This window comes from Zeus faber, assembly GCF_960531495.2.
Source record: "Zeus faber genome assembly, chromosome: 19".
NCBI lineage: Eukaryota > Metazoa > Chordata > Actinopteri > Zeiformes > Zeidae > Zeus > Zeus faber.
In genome coordinates this window covers 11363494-11377461 of record NC_137206.1, presented here as the reverse complement: position 1 = coordinate 11377461, position 13968 = coordinate 11363494, and the positions used below count along the sequence as shown (strand labels likewise).

The 13968-nt window shown below is 42.3% G+C and overlaps 1 protein-coding gene across 1 annotated transcript in view; it reads right to left on the bottom strand.

Annotated features, from left to right (window-relative positions):
• wwp1 (WW domain containing E3 ubiquitin protein ligase 1) overlaps positions 1-13968 on the bottom strand; it is a 50043-nt gene that overhangs the window by 13467 nt on the left and 22608 nt on the right. Inside the window, exons 8-10 of the mRNA XM_080020339.1 lie at positions 9926-10104; positions 2943-3327; positions 2555-2650 (exon numbers count right to left, since the gene is read on the bottom strand). Coding sequence (XP_079876465.1) covers positions 2555-2650; positions 2943-3327; positions 9926-10104 — 660 coding nt within the window. The remainder of the gene's footprint in view (positions 1-2554; positions 2651-2942; positions 3328-9925; positions 10105-13968) is intronic.

Genomic DNA, 13968 nt, shown 5'->3' with positions numbered 1-13968 from the left:
TATTGAACATATTTGCAAATTATTAAATATAATTCTAATTCCCAACATGGTTGTTAAGCCTGGTTAATTCCCCCCCCTAACATTTACAAATGTTAGTTGTAAGATCGGGGGGGGGGGGGGGGTGCTGCGTTCAAGTAAAGTCGGATAATCCTGCTGTGTTTCGGAGAACCCGGGAAACTTTAAAACGCACCCAGCATGACTAAACTGGACCCAGTGTTTTTTATTATCATTATTATTATTATTATTATAAAGCAAGGCCACAGTTAAGCCCCCTGTGTGCTTTTGTGCATGTGTGAAAAAAGACCCTCAAGACAATAAAGAAAATTACAATTGTTGATGAAGTTTTACATTTTGATACGCTGCATCAAATTCAGATTTTTTTTAATCTTTTTTTGCCCAAACCAATTTTGTATAAGATGAACATCACAAGTTTTGAAAATCAAATTCTGGTATAGGGAGGTATTCAGGTTCAGGCTCTGTCTTTCCATGGTGTGTGGTCATTAACTAATTATCCGGTCAAATGGAATCAAAGTAGGGATGTAACGGTATGAAATATCACAGAAGGTATCTACCAAAATACAGCGATTTACGGTATATCATTTTTATAAATTTTCCCCCCATAATTTTCCGTAGATTCAATTAATAAATAGTTCATATTAAAAAAAGAAAAACAAATGGTAAAGCCGCTGATGCGGCGCAGCCTGATAAGGCGCTTGTCGGGGCTCTCAGCATCTTGTATGCGCTTGTCAGGGCTCCGCCATCTTTGTCAACACTTGTTCCCACTTGAAATACTAGCCTCAAACAGTTCTGCCGCTGATTTGCCAATGTGGTGCTTGCGAGAGTACTTGGATGCAGACAAAATGGGGAAATTACTTATTGGATGGATTACTACAATATTTGGCCGTCTGCTACCGGGCAGCGGCAACATAGGGTGAGGATGAATTCAAGTATATATCTTAAATTTTGCAACATAAACTTATACCGTGGGCACGGTTTTACAGGGAAAGGCTTACGGTTCAGAACTGTGGTTGCTTGCTACCGCGGTATACCCTAAAACAGTATACCGTTATATCCCTAAATCAAATAAGTAATTTTATTATGGAGCGGGTGAGGGTCTTCCTTCAAAAATGGATCCAAAAAACTGGATTACAGCAGGATACAAATATCAATTGATTACGTGAGATGGCTGTCTTGGTAATAGCATGTCTGTCTTGCCGACTTGAATATTTTAAACAAACGTTTGTTGAACACAAAACAAGATTGAGAGATGTTTTCCAGCCAATAAGTGTATAAAACGCGAGGCTACTTACGTATATAGACCATTTACTCACAGCCCCATTAGGGTATATGGTATAAAGTAGCATCTTATCTTTTTATGCCTTGCCATCCCCGTGAACCAACAATTGAAGTTTGGGAGAAAGTCAGTATCCCAGGAAAGTCGCCATGTCTCTCATAGTTTATTTATAGGTGTTTTTGGACCGAAGGAACTTTTTCATAGTTCTAAGAACAGTTGAGGACTCCCACCTTTTTCATTGTGTCTGCACTGCAGGAACTGGGAACGATCGCAGCTCTTCTCTACAGACGTAAGTGTACGTTGATTGGTCGAATACATGAGCCAACGCAGCACCGGCAACCGCCATATTTAAAAACCTGTGTAAAGCTGCCTTCATTTACAGACAATCTATTTCCAAAAACACTAACACTTCAGCAAACAAACAAACAAACAAACAAACAAACAAACAAACAAATAAATAAATAGAACAGCCCCCTCTCTGCCCGACCTCGCCGCTCCTCGGGGCCAAGGACTACTCGCTGCGCACCGCCTCGCCAATAAAAAATAACCAATAAATATTAAAAACAATTGTGTTTTTATTGAAGTATGTATTTATTTTTGATGTATTTATTTTATTTTATTTTCTGACGTTTACAAATGTTTACTGATGTTTACCCCAGGAGTGCAGTATTGCCATTGCTGAGAAAACGTTTAAATGACGCACTGTACATCTAATATGAGTGAAAATTCAGCAAAAAGATTGCATATTTCTCGCCTCAAATTTTTTTTCAAAATGTTTTTTTGGTGGACTGCTCAGGTGAAATAAGTGAAAGTTTTCGGATGAAATACTAAACGGAACTCATGCTGAAACCCCATAGGCCGAGGTCGCTTCAGAGTTCCTACTAGCAGTGCGGATGCAAAAAGGAAAAATAAGCTGTTGAAGGTTTAGTTCTAGGGGGAGCTCCTCAGTACCCAGTTCCCCTCAGGGAGTCCCCAGATATGTTTGGTCTGAAAACGCCTAATGGCAAGAGAGAAACTTTGCTAGTCAGTTGTGCGGACAGCCATTGTCTTTTTTTTTTTTTTTTTTTAATCTATCAACCACAATGAGTCTCATCAAAGGGCCCCACGCTCAATCAGTGATTCACTCTGAATAAGTGCATCAGCTTTATCCAAAAATGCAGAATTTAGATTAGGAAGGCAACCAGTGACCTGCATTGCTGTGTAGACAACATCATGGCCAGAGTTCCTTTACCCAGATTGTTGGGTTTCCTGTTAACTGACCCTGGTGGTAGCGGCTGCGGTCTCTCCCAGGTGGTGGTCCTGGTGTTGTGGTCTACGTAGTACGTTCTCCCATGTGGGTCTTTCCTCTGCTCCCACCTAAAAGAATCACAAGTGAATGCCCAGATACACACAGACACGCAAATCAGATGGAGGGTCAACAGAGTAGCTTGACTTTTGTCACAACAGTTGCAGAATATGGGACTGAATCAATTGTTAATCAACTCTTGACCCTTAACATCAAAATTTAATCGTCAAATCCTTCCCAATAACCAGCCCCAATACCCAGTAAAGAGCAGCGCAGATTAAGACTGATTTATCGGTGATTAGAACATAATTAACATCTGAATATGTCTTTACTTAATATTTTAATACCAGCGATGTTTCTTACCCCGGTGGCAAGGAGTCAGAAGAGCCAGCGTTGGGCGCCTGCTGCCTGGGCTTTGCACCATCTGTAGCTGCACCCCCAGTCCCAACAGCGCCATCTGCACCCCCTCCCGTAGCAGTTGGCTCGCCCGGCACCAGGGAGGAAGAGGAGGACGAGCGGGCGGTGGTGGCGACAGGCGTCTGGGCCGGAGCATCAGCGGTGGAGGCAGGGGGAGGAGGAGCAGCACTGCCATTAGGGTTAGGAGCGGAGGAAGATGCTGGGATAATGGTGGTGGAGGCGGAGGAGGGTCCTGGGGTTGTGCTGTCCACCGCCACTTGCGGGTCAGTTTCCGGTAGGACGGCGCTTTGGCTACAGACCTCATGGGCGTCAGAAGAGGGCAAGGTGCTCTCTAACGAAGGAGGAAGAGACAAGGGTACAACTGTCACTGTTCACTGTGGCTGTCAAGAATCAGACAATTACAAATTGAACCCGCACATTAAGGGAAAACACAACTTCATAGCAATTTCTCCAACTACAAGCGCACATATCTGGGGGCTGCATACAGTATAACTATGCCGTAAAATCAATGCCACAATCCCAAGGATTTTTAATAATGTGTTTTGAATTTAAATCATGTCCATGTTCTCATGTCTCATGTTTTTTTTTAACAAAGACACCTCATTTAATGGGACACAGGTTTTACTTCATTTCGAACTCGAGCTCTGACTGCTATGCTGGACTACTTGGTAGAGCACATTTCAGAATAGAATATACAGTAGAGCGTTGAACTTAACTCAATCATATTCAGCCATCTCTACCAAATCAGTTTAGGTATGTCATTCAAAAAAACATCCACTAGATGTCGCTGTGGCCTTTAATGGCAAGAGAAGTCAAAAATCACTGCAGACATGTTTGGTGGAATTTTCAGAGGTAAGCAATTTTTCCTGACCTATTATAGTTTCAGAGGCCTTGCTGAACAGAATTATGTAACTTGATAAAGAATGCCAAATGGGTTGTTTGTCATCGTATGGCAAAGCTAGTGAAGCGAAGCAATGTAATTAGAATTACTGTTTGCTACAAAAAACACGACTCCTCATTTATGGTTGTCAATATGATAGATTTGATGTTGTTCCATTATATATACGCTGAAATAAGTGTATAAATATGATTTTTGCCTTAAACATGCTTGACCAAACATTACATTTTGGAATTTGGTGATAAAGATAGTGAGGCTAAGATTATAAATGTCCATTTTATTAATGAAAACAAAACAAAACAAAAAAACAAAAAACTTATGAATATATTTTTTGTTAATATATAAGCTGAAATTTCATTCCATTATACACTACTCGCAAAAAGTTAGGGATGTTTGGCTTTCGGGTGAAATTGATGGAAAATGTAAAAAGTTCACGCTACAGTGATATTATATCATGAGAGAAGGCATTTAAGTAGAAGCATGCAATGGTGATTTCCTCATCTCAAACAATTTATTGAAACAAAAGCAAACAACAGTGGTGGCTGTACCACAACAAAAAATGTCAATGTCTCAATAACTTGTCATGTGCCCTTGAGCATCAATTACAGCTTGACAACCACGTCTCATGTTGTTCACAAGTCGACTTATTGTCTGCTGAGGCCTGGCCCCCCAATCTTCTTGAAGGGCGGCCCTCAGGTCATTGAGGTTCTGGGGTACAGAGTAACGAGCCTCTACACGGCGACTCAGCTGATCCCATAGGTTTTCTATGGGATTCAGGTCTGGAGAAAGTGCAGGCCACTCCATTTGAGGTGCCCCAGTCTCCAGCAGCCGTCCCCTAATGATGCGACCTCCATGAGCTGGAGCATTGTCGTCCATGAAGATGAAATGAGGCCTGTGTTGTCATGCAGGGGCACAGTGACTGGATGAATGATGTTATTCAGGTAGTATGGGCTTGTGACTGTACCATTCACAAAGTGTAGGGCAGTTCTGTATTGACTAGACACACCTGCCCACACTGTAACACCACCACCACCAAAGGCTCATCTGGTGACAACAGTGGCTGATGCATAGCGCTCTCCTTGACGTCTCCAACATCGTTGGCTGCCATCATTTCTGCTCAACGTGAATCGACTTTCATCAGAGAACAGCACTGAGGCCACTGGTCCCTCGTCCAGCGTAAATGCTCCCTGGCTCCTGCAAGACGATGATGCCTGTGCCTGGTGGTGTGGTCAGGTACCCTTGCAGGTCGTCTAGCACGCAGCCACGCTGATGTCAACGGTTTTGAATGGTCTGACGTGACACTTGGGTGCCTCTCACCTCCCTTAAATGTGCCTGGAGTTGAGTGGCATCATCATCCGGTTCCGCAGGGCACTGTTCACAATGAAGCGCTCATCAGTGTGGGATGTGGCCAAAGGACGTCCACTTCTATGCCTTTCTGTGACTCTTCCAGTCTCTCTGTATCTCTGTTGCAAGCTGCTGATGACACTCTGACACTCTAAGCTCAGTGGCCACTTCCCTCTGAGAACATCCTGTTTGAAGCCTCGCAATGGTGAGGTACTGTTGATCAATTGTTAGGTGTCGTCTTGGTCTCATGATGTCAAAATGTGACCAGTATGATGAAGAGGACTGTTTAAATACCAATTCTAATTGAACCAGGAAATTTATTGGTGGATTCATGGATCAAACACCTGTTGTGAATTTTGCCGTTCAGCTCCTTGTTAGAGAACAGCAAGTTCTGCAAAAAGTACTGAAATATTGAACAGTTGGACATGTGCATTCAAAAGTTTAGAGAAGGTCAAATTAAGTTCACGTGTAAAGGTTATAGTGGATTTTAGGTTCATCCTGAAATTTCACCCAAAAGCCGAATATCCCTATTTTTGTGAGTAGCGTATAAGTGATGAAAAAGTTATATCAATATGATTTTTCACCAATACTGAGATGTTTTCAAAGTACTGTAAATATAGTAAACAGCTACTAGAATCAATATGTGGTAATAATACTAGTACTGGTAATGCTACAAATTCCATGGTAACAAATTTAAATATGTTGGTATTCTAACATATTACAAGTATTCTAACAGTATGTGGTTTGTAATTTCGACCGCCCCCCCCCCCCCCCCCCCCCCTTTCTTTTTTACAAATATATGCAAGGCCACACACTTTTCCGTCCCTTGTACCAGAAAACCCTCAAGATTGTGATGCTGATCTGAGTGATGGCCAAATAGAGGATACTCATTATCAGCCTTTAGAAGAGACTGGGGACACTTATTTTAAATCCATGGAGGAGGAGGTTGCCTTAACAAGCCCATCTTCTAGGCCACTGCCACGTAAGATGAGGAAAACAAAAAAACACCCTAAAAACTATTTCCTTGGCGGACTCAGTCGACACCACTGCCCCTACTTCACCCTCACACAGGCAGGTGAAACTGCAGGTGTGAAGACATTGAGGCATTCCAGGTTACAGCAGGCGCTGGACAAGGTGAGCGAGGACAGGGTGGAAGTGGTTCTGGTGGCACCTTGGTGGCCGACACAGACTTTGTTCACGGACCTCATCGTGGATACGCCTTGGGTGCTCCCGCTTTGGTGGGACATCATGACGGAGGCAGTGAGGGAAATCTTCCATCCCGCTCTCCACAAGTGGAAACTGATCGCTTGGCGCTTGAGCGGAACCGGCTGTTAAACAAAGGTTGGTGGAAATGATTCAAAGCTCTAGAGCCCCGTCAACGGGGGCGCCTTACACATCCAAATGGGTAGCCTTTGAGCAGTGGGGTGTGGTGTGTGGAGAGGGTCATACTCAGTTTCCTCCAAGGCCTGCATGTAAAAGGATTGGCACAGTCTACCCAAAAGGTGTATCTGGCCACTATATCGGCCTGTCATAATGGAGTGGATGGCAAGCTACCGGGCAGTCACATTTTTGGCTTCCACTTTCATGCAGGGCACCCACCGGTTACACTTGGGGGTGCAGTCGCTGAATTTGAAATGGGATTTGGGTGAGACAGGAGCATGCTCTGATCTTGCCAGACGGAACTGCGTACAGATCGAACATGGCGGCACCCAGCTGCACAAACTAAAACACAGACAATCTGCTCCAACTCAGACAAGTAAAGCGAATTGCGAAATATATATGTATAAAAAAAAAAACATTGCGCGAAACCAGAGTGGAGGACCACAAGGATTATATTGATTATTATTATAATGCGTATGTGATGGAAGAGGACCAAGACTGGAACAATCCAAACCAAAAGGAAGAAGGCAGACTCGGCTACCGACAATCTAATCTCCAGCACTGTAGAGGTGAGTGTTGATTTCCTGCACCGCATGGTTGGCGAGATGCAAAAAGACAACGCGGATCTAAAAACCTCTGCAAAGTGCCTCTCACAACACGGAGTCACCAGAAAACATGTTGAAAGACTTCCTCCACACCGCCCTGAAACTCCCCACGGACACCGTGAAGCAGATCACCTTCCACGAGTTCATCGCCTGGGACACTGTGTGGGGAACAGTTCCCGCTCCATCACTGGTAAATTTGAACACTTCAAGCACAAGGAGCTGGTTAAAAGCAAAGGACGGGAGCGGAAAGGAACCACGCTGAGTATGAACGACCAATTCCCCCGGGAGATCAATGACCTATGGAAGGTACCCCATCCTAAATGAGAACCAGCAGAAGGGTAAACAGGTATCGTTGGTTGTTGACAAACTTTATATAGACTGTCTGTTATTCCGAGACTCCACCACCGCACACAGGTTATTCTGATAATTATGATATGCGAGATGTAGAAATTAGCATCCCTATCTATGTCAGGATTGAAAATATTGCTCACTCATCATCTCACCTTCCTAATCCCTCTCTCCCTACTTCACTCATCACTCTCACTCTCTATTCAGTCTATCACTACATGTCTAACTCTGCAATGTTCTATGTTTATCTTTGTCTATTTCTCATTTGTTTGTGTACATGTGTATCCCTACAAGCTTCCTGCAATACTAGGACAGTAAAAAGGAATGTAATGGAGGAAAACATGGCCACAGTAGTACAGCCATTGCCTTGGATGCACTGTGCTGCTGCATGGGAAACTACAAATCCACATCCATCACCCCCTAACTAACCTCAATGACACCCATTAAGTTTGTTAGTTGGAATGTGAGAGGTTTGAGCTCACCAGTTAAACTAAGCAAAATCCAAAGTCACCTCACCAGGATGGACCCCAACTTGTCTAATGCAAGAAACTCACCTTACTGCATCCAAGCACCTCAAACTCAAAGCTAAATGGGTTAATCAGATGTTTGCTGCATCATACAAAAAAAGGGGTGTTTCTATTTTGATCGATAAAAGTATCCCAAATCAGAATAAAACCACAATATCAGACACAGAAGGGCGTTACATAATGATTAACAGAATTTAGGTAACATCAAATTAACCATAGCTAATATTTGAAGATGACACAAATTTCTTCCACAATATATTTTCAAAACTCTTGAGAAATCTCTGACTCAATTAATTATATTCGGAGGAGACTGCAACACAGTACTGGATCCAAGTTTAGACCGCTCACAAACCAGAAATAATCACAAGCCATGGCATTCGCCGGACTTTAAAACAATACTTGAGTGATCTTGCTCTTGGCGATTGTTGGTGATGGAATAATCCACATAATAATACACATATTATTCACCACCCCACCAAAGCTTCTCTAGAATTTACTTTATTTACATGTAACTCTGTAATTTCCAAAATCACTAATCCTGAAATCCACCCTATTGTAATCTCCGATCACGGGCCGATTAGTTTCAACCTCATAAATGAAACCAACCAGAACCCTCCCGGGCAGTTGGCGGTTTTTCATTGAACTGAATCATTATCCTTAGTGTGGGGAAAAAGCGAAGCCAGTTGGGAGAGGTAGTACTATTTAATTCTTCACTCACAAGAAAATGAAAGGACAAGAATGCCAAAATAAACTAGAACAACGATTAAAAGACTTGCACTCTCAACATGTCGATGCTTTTTTGGCGGACACTGTGATAAAAAACAGAAAAAAATACTCAAACGTGCGAAGTCGACACGGCGCGTCTGCGCTGGCGGCTGCAAGGGGCGGCGCCACGATCGCGATAGTTGTTTTGGGGTGGGTCTGGGGGGGGGGGTGATATAATTTACCTCTGCACACTTATATGCTGGAATTAGGATTTGAGGTCACATCTGCCAGTTGGAATGGACTTCTCGGCCCCTGGGTTCTATAGCTCTGCCTTTGGGGACTTGTATAGGACACATCGGTTCTCATCTCACGGTCAGTGATGGTGATGGGTATACAATATGGCATAGTAAGAACTACAATTTGAAATTAGGTATATAGTTTGCGTTGTGCTACAACTCTGGTTTTACGAATGAAGAATGAGAGTTCTTACCGGTGGCCTCACTGACCAGCTCGCGCAAGAGTTGAATATGTCAGAGGAAGTATGACAGGCTGTGACCCAGTATATATACTGGGCCACTATATACACTATATATACTTTGAAGATGGGTGCCCGAGTGGCCCTATCACAACCTGTCAAGGCCATGTTTAGACTTTTGGTTGGTTTAAAGGGGCTTTCAGCTTTATTCAGTGGAGCTGTCTGGAGACCGCTTAAGACACAGTCAGAACTCGTTCTTCATTCATAAAACCATGGTTGTAGCACAACCCAAACGTTTTTACACTTACAAGAAATAAATGGGCTTGTAGGTGACCTCATGTAATTGAGTGCAAGACAAAAAGCAGAATCTGATCTGGCCAATAACAGAATCGCAACTTTAAAAGGATTAAATGATGTGGGAGTAAAAATGTTGCCATGACAATGGCCTGTACAAGTTTATAGTTGGGGAGCTACCTAGCATGTTAACTATAGCTTTAGGACCTTTACTTCAGAAACATATTCAAAACTTTCCAAATTTACAGAGAATTTTAGGCATCAGAACGGAATCAATTCGCTTACTGTCTATGGAAATGTTTTTATCACTGAGAAAAAAATAGAACCAGGGGGCATCTGAAGGTCCTGCTCACCGGTCCCGTTAGCTGTGGCACCGTCCAGGGGTTGGTGAGCAGGGGTGGAGTTGGCTGTGGCATCTCCATTGACGGGGCTGGCAGAAGGGATAGAAGAGTCAGGGGCTCCCTGGCTGTCCTCACTAGTGGGGGCCGAACAGGAGCCCGAGCTGGGGCCTGTGTCTGTACCATTCACTGTGCTGCGGGATAGAAATGCATGGCAGCCAGTTAGTTCAAGAACCAATGGGGAATCAATTCAGACAAGGATCACACTGATACGCATCACAATGATGATTGCATTTAGTGTCCTAAAAATCAGTTTGTGCTCTGTGACAAAAGTGGAAGCTTAAGACATACAGACGTGGACAAATTTCTTGGTACCCTTACAACTCATTGAAACAATACTTCATTCCTCCTGAAGAGTGATGAAATTAAAAGCGATTTTCTCATGTATACCTGCATGCCTTTATTATGTCAGAGTAAAGCAAAGCAACTGTGAAAAGAGATAAATTATTGCTAAAGAGATCAATTATATTCTCAAATGGCCTGGACAAATTTGCTGGTACCCTTAGACGAAAAAAGAACCCACAATTTTCTTTGAAATAACTTGAAACTCACAAAAGTAATTGGCATCCATAATTGTTTATTTCATATTTAATAGAAATCAGACTTTTGCACTATCCTTCTGTTCAATCTGGGGTTGATTTTCCTCTTGCGGCCGCGTCCAGGGAGGTTGGCTACAGTCCCATGGACCTTAAACTTCTTAATATTTGCAACTGTAGTCACAGGAACATTAAGCTGCTTGGAGAGGATCTTAAAACCTTTAACATGCTTGTCTATAATTTTCTTTCTGATCTCCTCAGACAACTCTCTCCTTTTCTTTCTCTGGTCCATGTTCAGTCTGGTTCACACGACGATACCAAACAGCAGAATGACTACTTTTCTCCATTTAAATTGGCTGAATGACTGATTATAAGATTGAAGATGTGTGATACCAATTAAGGAAAACAGTTCGTTTGAAATATCACTATAATCCAATTATTTATAATCTTTTCTAAGGGGCACCAAGAAATCTGTCCAGGCCATTTTAGAATATAATGGATCTCTATAAGAATATCTCTTTTCACAGTTTCTTTGCTTTACTGTATGACATACCAAAGGTATACATGTGAAAATTGCTTTGAATTTCCTTTTTTAGGAGGAATGAAGCATTGTTTCAATGAGCTGTAAGGGTACCAACAAATTTGCCCACGTCTGTAGAACAGACTTGGTCCCAGAGATCCTCTGCCACTTCATAGTTTGCCTCCAACAAACTAAACTAAGGAAAATGTGTTAGCTCAGTTAATGACAGAGCATTAAAATTAGATTGGCTGATGCTCTGATTGAAAGGGCATCTGGTTCAAGGCGGAGAATGAGAAAGAGAAGCAGATGTTCCCAGTGCCCGAGAGAAGATCCGGTTATAAGGGAAATGTCCATGTAAACACATATCATACTACGGTAAACCTCCACCGCTGGTTGTCGTTGCAGGCCCAAAGTCTATGATAAAGCAGCAGGCACCCCAAAGTCCCATGTTGTTCGGCTTTATTACCTATTAAACTCTAAAACACTTCCTGTTTGTGGCTGCCCTACAGGGGCAGCAATAGTGTGTATTTCGATGGCCAGGTGCATGTATGTAGTTTTTGAACAACAAAGGGGCTCAATAGGATGGCAAGGTGATGCAATAGGGACATCTGAAGGAGACCCTTTGTCAGCAGTATGCAGTCACAGCCATAGTCCATTTTAGGACGAATATGTAATCGAGCTCAACAGTGAACACACACTTTTTTAACGGCTCCGTTTCCGGAAGTGAATTTCCCATTCATTAACTCCATTGACGTTTCAGAAAATCCTTATAGGAAGAGTTTTAAGCCTGGAACCAAGCTAACCAACTACAAGATGAATCACGACCATAAAACATTTGATTTGGAGCAAAACCAAATTGGAGAACTGAATAAAAGACAAAGGTACAAGACTGTGTACATAATTAGGAGTGAACAAACTACTTACCCCATAAACCATTGCAAATGATACTTTTCCAACGACTTCCAACTAGGGATGCCATGGTGAGTATTTTTTTTTGTTTTTTCCAGATTCGTGTTCCTTTGTGTTTTTATTTTATCTCTCAACGTATTTTCAAAACCGAGTTTGATTTATAAATAGAAAATGTTAAACCGTGGAGTTAACTATTCCTATTAGATTACATGGGGGAAACGCAGTTCACTTACCGAGCTGCTAAACAATGCTGAACGACGCAGATCGATCGTTTCCTTTAAAGCGAGCGTCCAGGTGAAGATCATTCCTTCATATTCCATGTGATGTGAAGTCACAATGTGAAATCGTTTGATAGAATTCAACCTTTAAATCGTACTACTCTTACACACACGGAGCCATTGTTGTGAAACAGCGGAGAAGAAAAACCCTTTGCGTCGCGCACCTAAGTCACTTCCGTAAACAGACGGTTAAAGTGCAGCACGGGGGTGTTTCCGTCTCACTTGTCTGTGAAAACATTCTTCTCCGTATCGTTATGGATTGCGCGAAGCGGGTCGCGGAAGAAATGAATCATATTTCAGACCTTAATCTGACCAGTGCGGTAGATCCAAGTCAGTGTTAGCAACGTGTACTGGACTTCATTTTCCACATTTTCTGTTGAGGTTGGTGACAGATTTTCAAATTTCAGATTTTCTGAGACTCATGTCTGTACTTTTAAACTCCAAAATAATTCCACATTTGAAAAACATGTATACTCTTGCTGTTACATAAAAGCTTTCTTAAAAACAGAATTTGTTGTGTGTTGTTGAGCTGTTCGTGATTGGCCCATTCAGCATTATGTGAAGTAGCCATGAGGCTTTGTTTGTCCGCCAACCCCATTTGCATTCTGGGAGCTGTATGAATGAACCTTGACACCTTGTTTGGAAGCTCGGATTCAAATGATGCAGAAAAAAAAAAATCAAGTCAGCAAATTACCCTAAAGTACACGGTGGGTCACTTATTTCTTCTTTTTGAGGATTTCTCCAGACAGAGGGAAAAACATTGGCCGTAGTTAAAGTGGTGACACGGAATAGTTCCTATTCGCGCACGCTTTTAATTGTGCTTTACAGGTCATTAAATTAGCAAAAATAAAAGCACAAAAAACAACCCAAAAATTGCCCCAAAAAATAAAACAAACAAAAAAAAAAACAACAACCGCAGATGGACAATGGGCCGGTATATTCGTCCAACCGCCTAAGCCTAGCCGATAGGGACCTTTGTGGGTGCTGTAAAAATGTCCATGGTAACATTAGCATTGTGTAAGATAACTCTTGATACTGATTGGCCACAAATAGATGAGCACAGAGAAAAAGAGAGAGACACACAAGGGACAAAGTGACACACAACAAAGGTGTGTGTCAAACAGAGAGACACAGACAAACATACTAACTGCTAGGGGCATGTTGCCAATAAAAAAATGAGACATGGGGCTGCTCGCTCCATGGGAGCGGTCTATTTCCTGTAACGTTTATGGGTAAACAGATGAATCACTAGGGGATCGAATGTAATAGAGATTGGAAGAGTGGGTAATTTGTTAGAAAGAGTGTGAAAAAGAGAAGGTCAGAGGGTGGGGATGTTAGCAATTAACCAACTATTGATTCATTGCCAATAAGAATTTAATCTATAGCATTTTGTCTTATAAATAAGAACTGAACAATCTGTAGTCTTGTTGTTATTGTATTAATGGGAGCCTTTGGGGCACAGGGCATTTTGAGAAAAAAAATACCCAGCCAGGAAGTAGTAGTACTCACCGGAATGACAGGGGGCAGTTGAGAAAATAAATGCTCAGTGGAGCAAAAAGTAGTAGTGGAGGAAATTGAGGCTTGCGGAAAAACGTCAGTCAATCAAAGATGGCTGCATGTAGAAAACGGGAGCTTCTTGATGCCGAGGAGGAAACTATATGTTTATTGTGGCTCAACAACTAATGGTGGGTTCAGATATTACACGGTAGACGAGAACGGTATAATGGCAGTTTCTGAACGGCCAGGAAGGAGGAA